Source organism: Cebidichthys violaceus, unplaced genomic scaffold (genome assembly GCF_023349555.1).
Source record: "Cebidichthys violaceus isolate CVI_PGR_0920_01 unplaced genomic scaffold, fCebVio1.0.p SCAF_2, whole genome shotgun sequence".
NCBI lineage: Eukaryota > Metazoa > Chordata > Actinopteri > Perciformes > Stichaeidae > Cebidichthys > Cebidichthys violaceus.
Window position 1 is genome coordinate 16,092,849 of NW_027176372.1, and position 18,849 is coordinate 16,111,697.

At 40.9% G+C, this 18,849-nt stretch overlaps 2 protein-coding genes and 2 pseudogenes across 2 annotated transcripts; all 4 read left to right on the top strand.

The window, feature by feature from the left end:
• Positions 1-2,720: 2,720 nt before the first annotated feature.
• Positions 2,721-5,546, top strand: LOC137875943 (protocadherin beta-15-like; annotated as a pseudogene).
• Positions 5,547-6,763: 1,217 nt separating this feature from the next.
• LOC137875944 (protocadherin gamma-A4-like) lies at positions 6,764-9,169 on the top strand. The gene has a single exon (XM_068715463.1). It carries the CDS (start codon positions 6,764-6,766, stop codon positions 9,167-9,169), a length of 2,406 nt encoding a protein of 801 aa, XP_068571564.1.
• A 1,947-nt stretch (positions 9,170-11,116) lies between these two features.
• Positions 11,117-13,664, top strand: LOC137875946 (protocadherin gamma-A11-like). Its single transcript, XM_068715464.1, has one exon. The coding sequence runs from the start codon at positions 11,265-11,267 to the stop codon at positions 13,662-13,664; it is 2,400 nt and encodes a 799-aa protein (XP_068571565.1). The 5' UTR covers positions 11,117-11,264.
• A 1,156-nt stretch (positions 13,665-14,820) lies between these two features.
• Positions 14,821-18,780, top strand: LOC137875947 (protocadherin beta-15-like; annotated as a pseudogene).
• Positions 18,781-18,849: the final 69 nt, after the last annotated feature.

Below are 18,849 nucleotides of genomic sequence, written 5' to 3' on the forward strand. Positions count from 1 at the left end.
GTTTAATATCTGTTGAATTTTTTTTAGTCAACATTTGGTCATAACAGTTACCAATGTTGCCAGTGACTGTTGTTTTTTTAAAATATTTTCTCCATCTGCAGGAGGAACGAGAAACAACTTCTGTCGGGGACTTTTCACGAAAGGAGAGGTGCGTTAAAAACCTATGGTATATTTTATTTAGACAACATGGTGACTCACAATTAAAAATGGTTGGCTCAATTAACATTTTACTAACTATGTAGAAAGTATCTCATTTTGAAGTGAACATTACTTTAGTGTTAGCTGTTTTTACACCCAGTGTAAAAGACTGACTGGATACTTTTCACAGCCCATCCCTTGGCCCATCAATTTGTTTGGTAATGCGTCTTTAAACCAAATTCAAGGCTATGGATTTGGAGTTGATTTGAACATTTTGTTTTATAATTACACTACCAATGCAGCAAGCTGCTTGTTTTCTGGGTTGTTTGAGAGTAAAAAGATGAATGCTTACCAAGCTCCACATGCCATCAGTATAAAGTACTGTGTACTAAACTAACTTTGATGGTGTTATTCTCTCCTCAGGATTCTGTTACTTCTTGAGAGAAAGTCGTCACTAGTGGGTTATTCTGGACACACCTGAAGAACATTCTGCTGATCTCTCAGACCTTCTGTACCGGTGAGTGAATGAACCTGAATTTTCTTTAATTTGACTAAGATGTTGGCAAAGTTGAATGCTTTTCATATTTTACAACTTACTGACTTGACTGTGCTGATATTCATTCACCTTAGAGTAATGTTGCTGCACTGTTAGTATGATAACATAACAATCATTTTGATATTGCTGGAGTTGAGTTTTATGACGCTCACACTGTGAACAGTTATCATTGTCATTGCAGTAGTTTTGGCTATATTGCTGAACTGTGACATTTACCATGAGGAAGAGAAAAGGGAGAGAAGGGAGTAATCTATTTGAACGCAGTGACATCATGTTTGATTTACAGGACATTTAACTGGAACTTGTACCGTACAGTTTAGAGTAAAACTGTAACATCTATGTAATTCAATGGGGCTTATGCTTAATGCAGAAAGACATTTGAAAAGTTTGGGAAGTTGTAAGGTCATTGTTGTCCACTTTCTGTGTCATGTGTGATCATATGTCTCATGGAGCTCATTTCCTCTTAAAGGGAAACTCCACCGTTTTAAGACATCGAAGGCTGTTTAGAGGTCTTGGGCAGTACTACTCCATATGTGAGTGACAAATTTCCGCCTCAAGTGATGTCTTTTGAGTCAGCATCTGTTGGGGCTGAAGAATTCAAGTTGGAAAATGAGAACAATCTGGCAGCTTGGAGTTAGGAAAGGTGAGCTTGCTAGACCTCTGTAGGCCGCTCCTCATCTCTGCTTAGAGCTAATGGCTCGAGACCACATTAGCTGCTACTAGCTTAACACACCCACATCTCACAACTTGCATTTTGACAAGAGAAAAGAATGGTTGGAATAATAAAGATGATATGTCCGGTTTTACACATATGACAAATTTATTATTGTCATATAAAGCCAAATATTTACTTATATTTTTAATTGTAGATACTAATATTGTTGAGGACGAAGTGGAAATTACCAAAAGAAATGTCTATCACTTTCCATGGTGCTGAAACAGTGAAGGTCTGTGTTTTATTCAGTTTTGTGTGGTTGTTCTCACCCTCTTAATGCCTTAATTGTCAGTATGGTTGTGATGGTTCCCGTCTGGGTTACTTGTTATGTTATTTTAAGCCAGCAGGTACCAGAAGTGGTGATCATTAACTGGAGACACCAGTATGCTCCAGTATAAGGCTCCGCCTTCCTTGCAACCTCACCGCTCTTTCTCATCACCCGTGAAGCCACAAGGACGGCTCGTTCGCCACCACTATTGCGACTTAGATGTCTTGTGTTATGTACAATAAACTCTTTACTTGTGGAAACCGTCTGCGTTTCCCTATTCAGTGTCAGGGCTTCAGAGCCAGGTCGTGACAATGTTTTTTCCAATTTTGCCCAAACATCACGCTTTGCATTGTAGGGCAACGGTGTGTTTAATATTGTTATGAAAATATTGATATTATGTATTTATTAATTATAACCAATATTGTGCCACCTAGAATTATATTACCACTTGGGACCCTGACTGGAGACAAAAGAGTAACTCAAAATAAAAAAGTATTGCTTTTTTGTGGAACAAGCCACGAGATCATCATGTTGCCTCTGTCCATGGTACTGAAATATCTAGTGCCACTGGAAACTTGTTTTTTTTTGTCTTCTCTTTTGGCGATATTTACTAATGATTTATTTGTCCCTTAAGAGATGCACTAAGTATGAATATTTTGCAACAACAAATGAGAGAGTATCAATTGAGCTACTTATTAGCATTCATGTGCAGCATTTTATTCTAATATGTCTTCCTACAAAGTAAAAATAATGAATATTTTTAGCAACAAATAATGTAACATATTCAGTTTGGACATTCTGTTTGCTTTGTCCATACATTATTTCAGAGGTCCAACACATTGTGTAAAGACATTATTTTATCGTGATATGAATAAAGGAGTGGCTTTGTATCCAGTGCTGTAAAATATCTATTGTGAAAATCAATTTTTTACATTTTAAGTTTTATTTTCTATTCATGTTTTTTTTCTTGAAGTAAACACACGTTGATCAATAAAATAATACATTTCGTTGAACATTATTCATGATATTGTTCCGTCTGTGTTATGGCACAGTTTGTGTTCGAGGGTGAAGATGAGGCGGATATAGACGATGTGGAGAGCAGTGCATGGGGGTGCAAAGGGTGAAAAGTGACTCATGGTGCCGCTGTAGGCCAACACACAAGCACACAGACATCTCCACCCACTGTTACTGCTTTAGTAGGTTGTAATTTCTCAGAACAATCTCACAACTGGTTTTGATTGCGTTCGCTGTTACAAAATGTTGGATTACTGACTGAGTTTTGGATTTGAATGTATTTGTCCTGTAGTAATTTGTACAAGCCGTGGACCGTGTTTTTCGACGATGGGAGACAAAGGATTTCCAGCGCTTCGTCCGATCCTCTGCATCGCTTCCTTTATTGTAACGCTGCACCTCGTTAATGGAGACCTGAGTTATTCTATTCCAGAAGAGATGAAACGTGAGTCTGTTATTGGAAATATTGCCAAAGATCTCGGTCTCGATCTGAGGACCTTATCTTCCCGAAAGGCCCGTGTTGATTTTGAGGGGACTCGTAAGCGGTACTGTGATATTAATCTGAGTACCGGAGATCTGATCACATCGGAGAGAATTGACAGAGAAAGTCTTTGTGGAAAGAAACCCTCGTGCGTTGTGAAAGTAGATCTGGTGTTAGAAAATCCTCTGGAGCTTCATCGACTAAGTCTTCATATTCAAGATGTAAACGACAATTCACCAAAATTCAAAAAGCAATTGATTGAAATGGAAATAAGCGAGTCAGCTGACAAGGGAAACCGCTTCTCTATCGACGAGGCCCATGACGCAGATATAGGTCAGAATGCTGTTCAAAGGTACAACCTGCAAAAGAACGATAACTTTATTCTCGCTGTTGACAGCAACAAGGTTGAACTCGTGCTGGAGAACAAGCTTGATCGAGAGAAACAAAAAGACATTAATTTGCTTCTCACAGCTTTAGATGGAGGCTCTCCTCAGAGATCGGGTACTGTAGTCATACACGTCACTGTACTGGATGCTAATGATAACGCCCCAGTGTTTAGCCAGGCCGTTTATAAAGCCAGTCTGCCTGAAAACTCTCCTCCAGATACCATAGTGATTAATGTTAGTGCTACTGACGCAGATGAAGGAGTGAATGGAGATGTGACGTATGACTTCGGTCACGTTTCTGATGATGACGTAAATGTATTTTCTATTGATCCTAAAACAGGAGAAATTAAAGTAACTGGTGTGATTGATTTTGAAGAAAGGAGTTCTTTTGAAATGAGAGTGGAAGCTAAAGATGGTTTAGGATTAACCTCTTACGCCAAAGTTATAATTGATGTGACTGATATAAATGATAACGCTCCAGTGATATATCTGAAATCACTGACTAACCCCATACCTGAGAACGTGTCACCTGGTACAGAGGTGGGCATCATCAACGTGCAGGATAGAGACTCTGAGACTAACAGACAGGTCCGCTGCTCCATTCAGCAAAACGTCCCTTTTAAGTTGGTTCCTTCTATTAAAAACTATTATTCTCTGGTGACCACAGGACAACTGGACCGTGAACTAGAGTCTGATTACAACATTACAATCACTGCCACTGACGAGGGCTCTCCACCTCTGTCCTCCTCTAAAACTGTTCAGTTATCTGTAGCAGACATCAACGACAACCCACCTGTGTTTGAGGAACAGTCCTACAGCGCGTATGTGACTGAAAATAACAAACCTGGCTCCACTTTATGTTCCGTTACTGCTCGAGACCCCGACTGGAGACAAAACGGTACAGTGATTTATTCTCTGTTACCCGGTGAGGTGAACGGTGCCCCGGTGTCCTCCTATCTATCTGTTAACGGAGACACGGGGGTGATCCACGCTGTGAGGTCGTTTGATTATGAACAGTTCAGGAGTTTTAAAGTCCACGTGACGGCCAGAGACAACGGTTCTCCTCCGCTCAGCAGCAACGTGACCGTCAGTGTGTTCGTATCTGATGTGAACGACAACTCTCCTCAGATACTGTACCCCGCCCCGGAGGGCAACTCCTTCATGACCGAGCTGGTCCCCAAAGCTGCACACGGAGGCTCTCTGGTGTCCAAAGTGATAGCGGTGGACGCGGACTCCGGACAGAACGCCTGGCTGTCCTATCATATAGTCAAATCCACTGATCCGGGACTTTTCAGTATTGGTCTCCACAGCGGAGAGATCAGGACCCAGCGGGACATTTCTGAATCTGACAGCATGAAACAGAACCTCATTGTGTCAGTGAAAGATAACGGACAGCCCTCTCTCTCTGCCACCTGTTCCATGTATTTACTTATTTCTGATAACTTGGCTGAGGTGCCAGAACTGAAGGATATTTCTTATGACGAGAAGAACTCCAAACTGACCTCTTATCTGATCATCGCGCTGGTTTCTGTGTCCACCTTTTTCCTGACCTTCATCATCATCATCCTCGGTGTGAGGTTTTGTCGCAGGAGAAAGCCCAGACTGTTGTTTGATGGAGCAGTTGCCATCCCCAGCGCTTATCTCCCTCCTAATTACGCAGACGTTGACGGCACAGGAACTTTACGCAGCACTTACAATTATGACGCCTACCTGACAACAGGTTCTAGAACCAGTGACTTTAAGTTCGTGTCATCCTACAATGACAACACACTGCCTGCTGACCAGACTCTGAGGAAAAGTCCATCAGACTTCGCTGACCCGTTTGATGATTTAGAGCCGTCTGTAGAGGTAGGAACCTTTCATACTTAACTAATCACAATGCATTGTTGGCTTGTTTTTTGAGTCCATTTAATATGTATCTGTCCATCTGCAGCATGTGTTTATTCTTCTGACAGCTTTTGTGTGGTTTCTAGAGCGAACTTTTTACATAATGGAGGGAAACTTTAGTATTTCTGCGAATTGTGTACTCTTTAAATTACGTCAGAAAACTATAACCTGTTTTTCCTGTTGTCCATCAACACAATGCACTCCTCACTTTGTCTATTCGAACGTGTTTTCTACCTTAAATTTTTCGTTCTTGTCTGCGCAAGTGTCAATTGGTTTCAGGTTTTCTCAGAAAAATACAATTTGGATGTGAATCACTTTTGAATTTGTTATTTTTAATGTGTGATTAATTTTTTGTTTTGTTTCATGAAGTCGATGTTCGCTGCTTAAAATAACACAATTATTCGCGACCAAGGAGTTACTTCAACCTGATCCTTGCTGCAGAAAACGTGGGCCTCATGGAAACAGTCATTGTTAGAGGAACATGTTCCCAACATATCAAAGCTAAGAGTTAAGCTGTCTCAGACATTTTAAAACTCTGATCAGAAAACTAAAAACGGTGTTCATTGTATTAGTGCCACTGGCTTTTCCAAACTCCACTGGTCTGTCCGTGGCGCTGAAACCCTTCGCGAGTGCTCAAGCACAACCAACTGATATGTTCTGATCCTCAGTAAGGGTTTCTGATTTTCAATGAAAACAAAGTATAGAGATGATTTAATATCAAGCTTGTGTAATAAAAACAATGCATCGCTGTATCTTACGTGATCTCCCAGCTCATATTGAAGGAGTGCTCAACAACAGCTTTATGTTACATGTTATGGCGTTGTACTGAAAGGGCTCAAACTGTTGTATGTCTTTTTATTTGTAGCTTACTTTCTTTTTTTTTTTAAATCTAAAGCGATGCAGACTATTCCAAACCACAATTCGTTGAGTTGAGATGTACTGGGGGGGGGGGGGGGGCAATACCTCCATTTCAAAAGTTGTGTCAAATACAATGAGTAGATTGCGTGTGTTTTATTAAAACATATATACAAATTTAATTTGAACGTGAGTGAAAGCAATCGTAATGTAGTTTGAAAGTTTTTGAGGAATATGACTCATGGTGTCGCTGTTGGCTGACCGATTATGAGCTCTCACCACTCCACCCACTACTGTTAGATATCAGCTGGAGATTTTCCAGAGACGTTTGGGCTACATTACCGAACGTATTTACGTGTGTACATTGCTGTGAAGTGTTTGATTATTTCCTCCTTTTGGACAGCTTTTATTTTTAAGCAGTGGATCGTAAACATTGTACAAGCTGAGGACGCCTTTTTGTGTCAGGATGGGAGACAAAGGATTTCCAGCGCTTCGTCCGATCCTCTGCATCGCTTCCTTTATTGTAACGCTGCACCTCGTTAATGGAGACCTGAGTTATTCTATTCCAGAGGAGATGAAACGTGAGTCTGTTATTGGAAATATAGCCAAAGATCTCGGTCTCGATCTGAGGACCTTATCTTCCCGAAAGGCCCGTGTTGATTTTGAGGGGACTCGTAAGCGGTACTGTGATATTAATCTGAGTACCGGAGATCTGATCACATCGGAGAGAATTGACAGAGAAAGTCTTTGTGGAAAGAAACCCTCGTGCGTTGTGAAAGTAGATCTTGTGTTAGAAAATCCTCTGGAGCTTCATCGACTAAGTCTTCATATTCAAGATGTAAACGACAACTTGCCGCAATTCAAAAATAATTTGAATGAAATGGAAATAAGCGAGTCAGCTGACAAGGGAAACCGCTTCTCTATCGAGGAGGCCCATGACGCAGATATAGGTCAGAATGCTGTTCAAAGGTACAACCTGCAAAAGAACGATAACTTTATTCTCGCTGTTGACAGCAACAAGGTTGAACTCGTACTGGAGAACAAGCTTGATCGAGAGAAACAGAAAGAAATAAATTTGCTTCTCACAGCTTTAGATGGAGGCTCTCCTCAGAGATCGGGTACTGTAGTCATACACGTCACTGTACTGGATGCTAATGATAACGCCCCAGTGTTTAGCCAGGCCGTTTATAAAGCCAGTCTGCCTGAAAACTCTCCTCCAGATACCATAGTGATTAATGTTAGTGCTACTGACGCAGATGAAGGAGTGAATGGAGATGTGACGTATGACTTCGGTCACGTTTCTGACGATGACGTAAATGTATTTTCTATTGATCCTAAAACTGGAGAAATTAAAGTAACTGGTGTGATTGACTTTGAAGAAAGGAGTTCTTTTGAAATTAGATTGCAAGCTAAAGATGGTTTAGGATTAACCTCTTACGCCAAAGTTATAATTGATGTTACTGATATAAATGATAATGCTCCAGTGATATATCTGAAATCACTGACTAACCCCATACCTGAGAACGTGTCACCTGGTACAGAGGTGGGCATCATCAACGTGCAGGATAGAGACTCTGAGACTAACAGACAGGTCCGCTGCTCCATTCAGCAAAACGTCCCTTTTAAGTTGGTACCTTCTATTAAAAACTATTATTCTCTGGTGACCACAGGACAACTGGACCGTGAACTAGAGTCTGATTACAACATTACAATCACTGCCACTGACGAGGGCTCTCCACCTCTGTCCTCCTCTAAAACTGTTCAGTTATCTGTAGCAGACATCAACGACAACCCACCTGTGTTTGAGGAACAGTCCTACAGCGCTTATGTGACTGAAAATAACAAACCTGGCTCCACTTTATGTTCCGTTACTGCTCGAGACCCCGACTGGAGACAAAACGGTACAGTGATTTATTCTCTGTTACCCGGTGAGGTGAACGGTGCTCCGGTGTCCTCCTATCTATCTGTTAACGGAGACACGGGGGTGATCCACGCTGTGAGGTCGTTTGATTATGAACAGTTCAGGAGTTTTAAAGTCCACGTGACGGCCAGAGACAACGGTTCTCCTCCGCTCAGCAGCAACGTGACCGTCAGTGTGTTCGTATCGGATGTGAACGACAACTCTCCTCAGATACTGTACCCCGCCCCGGAGGGCAACTCCTTCATGACCGAGCTGGTCCCCAAAGCTGCACACGGAGGCTCTCTGGTGTCCAAAGTGATAGCGGTGGACGCGGACTCCGGACAGAACGCCTGGCTGTCCTATCATATAGTCAAATCCACTGATCCGGGACTTTTCAGTATTGGTCTCCACAGCGGAGAGATCAGGACCCAGCGGGACATTTCTGAATCTGACAGCATGAAACAGAACCTCATTGTGTCAGTGAAAGATAACGGACAGCCCTCTCTCTCTGCCACCTGTTCCATGTATTTACTTATTTCTGATAACTTGGCTGAGGTGCCAGAACTGAAGGATATTTCTTATGACGAGAAGAACTCCAAACTGACCTCTTATCTGATCATCGCGCTGGTGTCTGTGTCCACCTTTTTCCTGACCTTCATCATCATCATCCTCGGTGTGAGGTTTTGTCGCAGGAGAAAGCCCAGACTGTTGTTTGATGGAGCAGTTGCCATCCCCAGCGCGTATCTCCCTCCTAATTACGCAGACGTTGACGGCACAGGAACTTTACGCAGCACTTACAATTATGACGCCTACCTGACAACAGGTTCTAGAACCAGTGACTTTAAGTTCGTGTCTTCCTACAATGACAACACACTGCCTGCTGACCAGACTCTGAGGAAAAGTCCATCAGACTTCGCTGACCCGTTTGATGATTTAGAGCCGTCTGTAGAGGTAGGAACCTTTTTAAAATAATTTACTGGTCACTATCCATGTTTGGCTTGTTAATTGAGTCATTTTAATATGTATCTGTTCTGCTGCAGCATGTGTTTCTTCTGAAAACCATTGTGTGGTTTCTGGAGCGAACTTTTTACATAATGAGGGGAAACTTTACTATTTTTTCTCAAACTAACGTTTTGATGTAGAAAAGGTTTTTTTCTTATCTCTGTTTACTTTGTAAGGTACGCCTTAAAATTAGTACACGTTTACCTCTTCTCCTTCAAAACCATTGCGCTCCTCACTTGGTATTTCTTTGACATTTTCTGTTTTACACAGCTGTCAATTGTTTTCAGGTCCTATCTCAGAAAGATCAACTTTGAATATCATTCCTTGTAGTAGTTAGTTATTTGTGTCGTTTTTATAAATTTAGCGTTTTTAAATGATGTAAATTGGGACTAATTTGTTAGTTACAATAACACAATCATTAGCTTCTACAAGTTGTTCTCACCATCAGAAAACCTGGGACTCATGGAGAATTGGATTTTTTAAAATATATTTTTACCACCAAAGTATAGTTATTTATGAAGCTGTCACAGAATTATAATTTTTTTTTTATCTTTAATTTTGCATAGGCTGCGTGAGTCTTTTTTTTTACAATATTTTCAGTATATATCACTGTCACGTATCAGCAGTTGATGGAAAAAGCTCCTATGTGTGAGTCAGCTGAGGGAAAGGTGGCTAACGGTTCTGGTTTAAGGATAAATCTGTGTTTACTTCTGTGAAACTGTCACAAACTCACATTAGTGCAGTCTAAGAACTCTGTCCAGGAAAAGAAAACATCGTTCAATATATTTGTGTCCTGCCATAAGTGGTCTGTCTGTTGTGCTGAATTCTTCTATATTTCCAATATTGAGCCAAAAAACAATGAATCTTTGAACATATTTAGGCTTCTGAAGTATTTGGAGCCTTTATTGCTAGTGTCTTTTTCACAATGGATGTATTTTGGCCGACTTGTTGAGCAGTTTAGTTTGTGTGCAGCATTTATTTATTTTTTATTCTAAGATGCCTTTTGGTTTATTAATTGAAAAGTTTGGTTAGTGATGGATTGCATTTTTAAATTACCATTAAACTTGACAGTTATACCAGCAAATGTTTAAACATTTATTCTCCTCGTCCTTCTAAATATTGAATTCCATCATTTTCTGCCTCTGAAACGTTTTTTTCCCCTTTATATAAACACGTATGTTTATGGATTTTGTTCAACATTTAGTTTCACACAGAAACACATTTTAACACACTAATTACAAACATTGTCCATCTGTAATTCAATATTTAATAATTTCACAAAGTTGCTTTTCATTGTCTTGAATGTTACTAATTTGCTATTCAGATAAACAAAAAGCATAGGTGTCATATTTTTATTTTCAATCACTTTTCACTGGGGGAACTTTGACACTTATAGAAGGTTTTACACCTATATGATATCGTAATAGGATAGGGCAATTTTTAATGATATAGTACCAGAAGTAGTTTAGAAAATGAAGCAATAAGGTGGCTTCTCATTGTTCGCTGTGCAGCATTTTTTTTTCCTTTCTAATTTTCCAGCACGTAATACTGGTTATTGCTTTACCTTAACTGCCATTGAATGATCAAAACACTGAAGTTCATAAAACTGACTTTAACTTGTAATGGAGTATATTTACTTTTTGTTATTATACATTTACTTTTCTAGCAAATAATCCGAGTAATTCCTCCACCGCTGTCCATGGTGCTGAACCTTACCTCTCTGTTTTGCTGTAGCAGAAATGATTGACATTGAACAGATTTAGTGACATTTAAGATGTCTTCATAGTAAGATATTGAGGACATAGTGAAATGGTCATATTCAATCATAACACTGTGAAGATAACAAGCGACTCATGGTGTCGCTGTGGGTTTACAGAACATGAACACACACCACTCCACCCACTAGTACTGAATGGATGTCAGTTGTATTTTTCCGAGAGAATTTGTTCAATCGTGGACATATTTTGGTGAACACTGGTTCGGAGTTTTGGATTATTGACTCTTTTTTGGATATATTTACTACTTCACTCCGGCTTAGAAGCTAAATGCGTCTTTACGTGTCAGGATGAGAGACAAAGGATTTCCAGCGCTTCGTCCGATCCTCTGCATCGCTTCCTTTATTGTAACGCTGCACCTCGTTAATGGAGACCTGAGTTATTCTATTCCAGAGGAGATGAAACGTGAGTCTGTTATTGGAAATATTGCCAAAGATCTCGGTCTCGATCTGAGGACCTTATCTTCCCGAAAGGCCCGTGTTGATTTTGAGGGGACTCGTAAGCGGTACTGTGATATTAATCTGAGTACCGGAGATCTGATCACATCGGAGAGAATTGACAGAGAAAGTCTTTGCGGAAAGAAACCCTCGTGCGTTGTGAAAATAGATCTGGTGTTAGAAAATCCTCTGGAGCTTCATCGACTAAGTCTTCATATTCAAGATGTAAACGACAACTCGCCAAAATTCAGAGAAAATGTAATTGAAATGGAAATAAGAGAGTCAGCTGACAAGGGAAACCGCTTCTCTATCGAGGAGGCCCATGACGCAGATATAGGTCAAAATGCTGTTCAAAGGTACAACCTGCAAAAGAACGATAACTTTATTCTCGCTGTTGACAGCAACAAGGTTGAACTCGTACTGGAGAACAAGCTTGATCGAGAGAAACAAAAAGACATTAATTTGCTTCTCACAGCTTTAGATGGAGGCTCTCCTCAGAGATCGGGGACTGTAGTCATACACGTCACTGTACTGGATGCTAATGATAACGCCCCAGTGTTTAGCCAGGCCGTTTATAAAGCCAGTCTGCCTGAAAACTCTCCTCCAGATACCATAGTGATTAATGTTAGTGCTACTGACGCAGATGAAGGAGTGAATGGAGATGTGACGTATGACTTCGGTCACGTTTCTGACGATGACGTAAATGTATTTTCTATTGATCCTAAAACAGGAGAAATTAAAGTAACTGGTGTGATTGACTTTGAAGAAATGAGTTCTTTTGAAATGAGATTGCAAGCTAAAGATGGTTTAGGATTAACCTCTTACGCCAAAGTTATAATAGATGTTACTGATATAAATGATAATGCTCCAGTGATATATTTGCAATCACTGACTAACCCCATACCTGAGAACGTGTCACCTGGTACAGAGGTGGGCATCATCAACGTGCAGGATAGAGACTCTGAGACTAACAGACAGGTCCGCTGCTCCATTCAGCAAAACGTCCCTTTTAAATTGGTTCCTTCTATTAAAAACTATTATTCTCTGGTGACCACAGGACAACTGGACCGTGAACTAGAGTCTGATTACAACATTACAATCACTGCCACTGACGAGGGCTCTCCACCTCTGTCCTCCTCTAAAACTGTTCAGTTATCTGTAGCAGACATCAACGACAACCCACCTGTGTTTGAGGAACAGTCCTACAGCGCTTATGTGACTGAAAATAACAAACCTGGCTCCACTTTATGTTCCGTTACTGCTCGAGACCCCGACTGGAGACAAAACGGTACAGTGATTTATTCTCTGTTACCCGGTGAGGTGAACGGTGCTCCGGTGTCCTCCTATCTGTCTGTTAACGGAGACACGGGGGTGATCCACGCTGTGAGGTCGTTTGATTATGAACAGTTCAGGAGTTTTAAAGTCCACGTGACGGCCAGAGACAACGGTTCTCCTCCGCTCAGCAGCAACGTGACCGTCAGTGTGTTCGTATCTGATGTGAACGACAACTCTCCTCAGATACTGTACCCCGCCCCGGAGGGCAACTCCTTCATGACCGAGCTGGTCCCCAAAGCTGCACACGGAGGCTCTCTGGTGTCCAAAGTGATAGCGGTGGACGCGGACTCCGGACAGAACGCCTGGCTGTCCTATCATATAGTCAAATCCACTGATCCGGGACTTTTCACTATTGGTCTCCACAGCGGAGAGATCAGGACCCAGCGGGACATTTCTGAATCTGACAGCATGAAACAGAACCTCATTGTGTCAGTGAAAGATAACGGACAGCCCTCTCTCTCTGCCACCTGTTCCATGTATTTACTTATTTCTGATAACTTGGCTGAGGTGCCAGAACTGAAGGATATTTCTTATGACGAGAAGAACTCCAAACTGACCTCTTATCTGATCATCGCGCTGGTGTCTGTGTCCACCTTTTTCCTGACCTTCATCATCATCATCCTCGGTGTGAGGTTTTGTCGCAGGAGAAAGCCCAGACTGTTGTTTGATGGAGCAGTTGCCATCCCTAGCGCTTATCTCCCTCCTAATTACGCAGACGTTGACGGCACAGGAACTTTACGCAGCACTTACAATTATGACGCCTACCTGACAACAGGTTCTAGAACCAGTGACTTTAAGTTCGTGTCATCCTACAATGACAACACACTGCCTGCTGACCAGACTCTGAGGAAAAGTCCATCAGACTTCGCTGACCCGTTTGATGATTTAGAGCCGTCTGTAGAGGTAGGAACTTTTTAAAATACTTTACTGGTCACTATCCATTGCGGGCTTGTTACTTGAGTCGTTTTCATATCTGTTTGGCTGCAGCATGTCTTTATTCTTCTGACAGTCATTGTGTGGTTGCTGAAGCTAACATTATCCGATTTCTTTTTTATCTGATCGCTGTTTTGTTTGTCAGTTACGTCTGAAAATTATTACACGTTTAACTTGTTGTCCTTCAAAACCATGGGACTCCTCACATGGTTTTTCTTTGACGTTTTCTGTTGTACACAGGTGTCAATTATTTTCATGTCCATTCTCAGAAAGATCAACTTTGAATGTCATTCCTTTCTGTAGTTAGTTATTTGTGTCGGTTTTTATATATTTCACGTTTTTGAATGATGTGAATTGGGGCTAATTTCTGAGTTAGAATAACACAATCATCGAGTTGTTCTAACCATCAGAAAACCTGCGACGCATGGAGATTTTTTAATTAGAATATTTTTACCTCCAAAGTTATCAATGAAGCTGTCACAGAATCATTCTTTTTTTAATCATTAATTTTGCGTAGGCTGTCGTTAATCTTTACTTTTACATTGTTGGTTGTAAAACATTATTTTCAGAATATATCACTGTCACTTATCAGCAGTTGGTGGAAAAAGCTTCTCTGTGTGAATCAGCTGAGGGAAAGATGTCTAACGGTTTAGGTTTAAGGATGAGTCTGTTTACTTTTGTGAAACTGTCACAAACTCACATTAGTGCAGTCTAAGAACTCTGTCCAGGAGAAGAAAACAGCGTTCAATATATTTGTGTCCTCCCATAAGTGGCCTGTCAGTTGTGCTGGTCTTCTATATTTCCAATGTTGAGCCAAAAACAATAAATCTTTGAACATATTTAGGCTTTTGAAGTTCTTGGATCCTTTCTTGCTATAGTGTCCTTGTCACAATGGATTTATTTTGGCCGACTTGTTAAGCAGTTTAGTTTGTGTGCAGCATATATATATTTTTTAATTCAAAGATGCTTTTGGATTCCTAATTGAAATGTTTGGTTAGTGAAGGATTGTATTTTTAAATTACCATTAAACTTCTCAGTTATGCTAGCAAATGTTTAAACAGTTCTTCTCCTCATCCTTCTGTGGATTCCATCGTTTTTGACCTCTGACATGTTTTTCCCCTTTATGTAAACACGTATCTTAATGGATGGTCGGTTGTCTCCTTTCACAAAGAAACACATTTTCACACACTAATTACAGTGTCCATAATTCAATTTTTAATAGTTTGAAAAAGCTGTCTTTCATTTTCTTGAATGTTACTAATTTGCTATTCAGATAAACAAAAAACATAGGCGATGCGTCATATTTTGTTTTTTTCAACCACTTTTCACACTGAGGGAATTATAATGAATGGATGGTGTGTGTGTTTAAGGTAAATTAATTACCACATCTTGTTATGTTAAGATTGTTTTATTGTGACATTAATAAAACTGTAATCCTTTAGTTAGTGGCCTTCCACTGTATTTTTAAGTGGACCATAGCTCAGAGTAAATAAGTCAATTTATTGAGATACTGTACTTCAGTAAAAATGTTATGTAATTGTACTTTACTTGAGTATTTTCACTTTCTGCTACTTACCGCTTTTCCACAAAATTTCATTGGGAAAAAAGTTGTCTTTACCTCACTACATTTGTCTGAGAGCTACAATTTGTAGTTACTTTACAGATTAAGATTCTAATGACACTTTTTAGGTGACCGACAGGGTTGGGACCCTCTGGACTTATTGTGTAAACATTAAATCTAACTTCACATCCACCAGCTTCAACAGTGAAATTCTACTTGAATATTGATGCATCAAAATCAACACTCTAATAAGTTCACACATAATAATATATCAATCACTCGGACCTTTTTCTGCTGAAAGATTGCTTTTACTTTTGCAAATTTAAATACATTTTACTGATAATAGTTTTGTACTCTTGCTAAGATCAAATTTCAAATGCAGGAGTTTAACTTGTAATGGTGTATATTTAGTTTTTATATTTTACATTTACTTTTCTAGCAAAAGATCAGAGTATTTCTTCCACCACTGTCCATGGTGCTGAACCTTACCTCTCTGTTTTGCTGTAGCATAAATGATTGACTTTGAACAGTTTTTGTGACATTTAAGATGTCTTCATAGTAAGATATTGAGGACATTGTGAAATGGTCATATTCAATCATAACACTGTGAAGATAACAAGTGACTGACTCATGGTGTCGCTGTTGGCTTACAGAACATGAACACACACCACTCCACCCACTAGTACTGAATGGATGTCAGTTGTATTTTTCCGAGAGAATTTGTTCAATCGTGGACATATTTTGGTGAACACTGGTTCGGAGTTTTGGATTATTGACTCTTTTTTGGATATATTTACTACTTCACACCGGCTTAGAGCTAAATGCGCCTTTACGTGTCAGGATGGGAGACAAAGGATTTCCAGCGCTTCGTCCGATCCTCTGCATCGCTTCCTTTATTGTAACGCTGCACCTCGTTAATGGAGACCTGAGTTGTTCTATTCCAGAGGAGATGAAACGTGAGTCTGTTATTGGAAATATTGCCAAAGATCTCGGTCTCGATCTGAGGACCTTATCTTCCCGAAAGGCCCGTGTTGATTTTGAGGGGACTCGTAAGCGGTACTGTGATATTAATCTGAGTACCGGAGATCTGATCACATCGGAGAGAATTGACAGAGAAAGTCTTTGTGGAAAGAAACCCTCGTGCGTTGTGAAAGTAGATCTGGTGTTAGAAAATCCTCTGGAGCTTCATCGACTAAGTCTTCATATTCAAGATGTAAACGACAACTCGCCAAAATTCAATAAGCAAGTGATTGAAATGGAAATATGGGAGTCAGCTGAAAAGGGAAACCGCTTCTCTATCGAGGAGGCCCATGACGCAGATATAGGTCAGAATGCTGTTCAAAGGTACAACCTGCAAAAGAACGATAACTTTATTCTCGCTGTTGACAGCAACAAGGTTGAACTCGTACTGGAGAACAAGCTTGATCGAGAGAAAGAAAAAGACATTAATTTGCTTCTCACAGCTTTAGATGGAGGCTCTCCTCAGAGATCGGGGACTGTAGTCATACACGTCACTGTACTGGATGCTAATGATAACGCCCCAGTGTTTAGCCAGGCCGTTTATAAAGCCAGTCTGCCTGAAAACTCTCCTCCAGATACCATAGTGATTAATGTTAGTGCTACTGACGCAGATGAAGGAGTGAATGGAGATGTGACGTATCACTTTGGACACGTTTCTGATGATGACGTAAATGTATTTTCTATTGATCCTAAAACTGGAGAAATTAAAGTAACTGGTGTGATTGATTTTGAAGAAAGGAGTTCTTTTGAAATGAGAGTGCAAGCTAAAGATGGTTTAGGATTAACCTCTTACGCCAAAGTTGTAATAGATGTTACTGATATAAATGATAATGCTCCAGTGATATATTTGCAATCACTGACTAACCCCATACCTGAGAACGTGTCACCTGGTACAGAGGTGGGCATCATCAACGTGCAGGATAGAGACTCTGAGACTAACAGACAGGTCCGCTGCTCCATTCAGCAAAACGTCCCTTTTAAGTTGGTTCCTTCTATTAAAAACTATTATTCTCTGGTGACCACAGGACAACTGGACCGTGAACTAGAGTCTGATTACAACATTACAATCACTGCCACCGACGAGGGCTCTCCACCTCTGTCCTCCTCTAAAACTGTTCAGTTATCTGTAGCAGACATTAACGACAACCCACCTGTGTTTGAGGAACAGTCCTACAGCGCTTATGTGACTGAAAATAACAAACCTGGCTCCACTTTATGTTGCGTTACTGCTCGAGACCCCGACTGGAGACAAAACGGTACAGTGATTTATTCTCTGTTACCCGGTGAGGTGAACGGTGCCCCGGTGTCCTCCTATCTATCCGTTAACGGAGACACGGGGGTGATCCACGCTGTGAGGTCGTTTGATTATGAACAGTTCAGGAGTTTTAAAGTCCACGTGACGGCCAGAGACAACGGTTCTCCTCCGCTCAGCAGCAACGTGACCGTCAGTGTGTTCGTATCGGATGTGAACGACAACTCTCCTCAGATACTGTACCCCGCCCCGGAGGGCAACTCCTTCATGACCGAGCTGGTCCCCAAAGCTGCACACGGAGGCTCTCTGGTGTCCAAAGTGATAGCGGTGGACGCGGACTCCGGACAGAACGCCTGGCTGTCCTATCATATAGTCAAATCCACTGATCCGGGACTTTTCACTATTGGTCTCCACAGCGGAGAGATCAGGACCCAGCGGGACATTTCTGAATCTGACAGCATGAAACAGAACCTCATTGTGTCAGTGAAAGATAACGGACAGCCCTCTCTCTCTGCCACCTGTTCCATGTATTTACTTATTTCTGATAACTTGGCTGAGGTGCCAGAACTGAAGGATATTTCTTATGACGAGAAGAACTCCAAACTGACCTCTTATCTGATCATCGCGCTGGTGTCTGTGTCCACCTTTTTCCTGACCTTCATCATCATCATCCTCGGTGTGAGGTTTTGTCGCAGGAGAAAGCCCAGACTGTTGTTTGATGGAGCAGTTGCCATCCCCAGCGCTTATCTCCCTCCTAATTACGCAGACGTTGACGGCACAGGAACTTTACGCAGCACTTACAATTATGACGCCTACCTGACAACAGGTTCTAGAACCAGTGACTTTAAGTTCGTGTCATCTTACAACGACAACACACTGCCTGCTGACCAGACTCTGAGGAAAAGTCCATCAGACTTCGCTGACCCGTTTGATGATTTAGAGCCGTCTGTAGAGGTAGGAACTTTTTAAAATACTTTACTGGTCACTATCCATTGCGGGCTTGTTACTTGAGTCGTTTTCATATCTGTTTGGCTGCAGCATGTCTTTATTCTTCTGACAGTCATTGTGTGGTTGCTGAAGCTAACATTATTCGATTTCTTTTTTATCTGATCGCTGTTTTGTTTGTCAGTTACGTCTGAAAATTATTACACGTTTAACTTGTTGTCCTTCAAAACCATGGGACTCCTCACTTGGTTTTTCTTTGACGTTTTCTGTTGTACACAGGTGTCAATTATTTTCATGTCCATTCTCAGAAAGATCAACTTTGAATGTCATTCCTTTCTGTAGTTAGTTATTTGTGTCGGTTTTTATATATTTCACGTTTTTGAATGATGTGA

Excerpts from the sequence above, each read along its gene's own strand:
- LOC137875944 (XM_068715463.1), top strand. The coding sequence starts at position 6,764 with ATGGGAGACAAAGGATTTCCAGCGCTTCGTCCGATCCTCTGCATCGCT.
- LOC137875946 (XM_068715464.1), top strand. The coding sequence starts at position 11,265 with ATGAGAGACAAAGGATTTCCAGCGCTTCGTCCGATCCTCTGCATCGCT.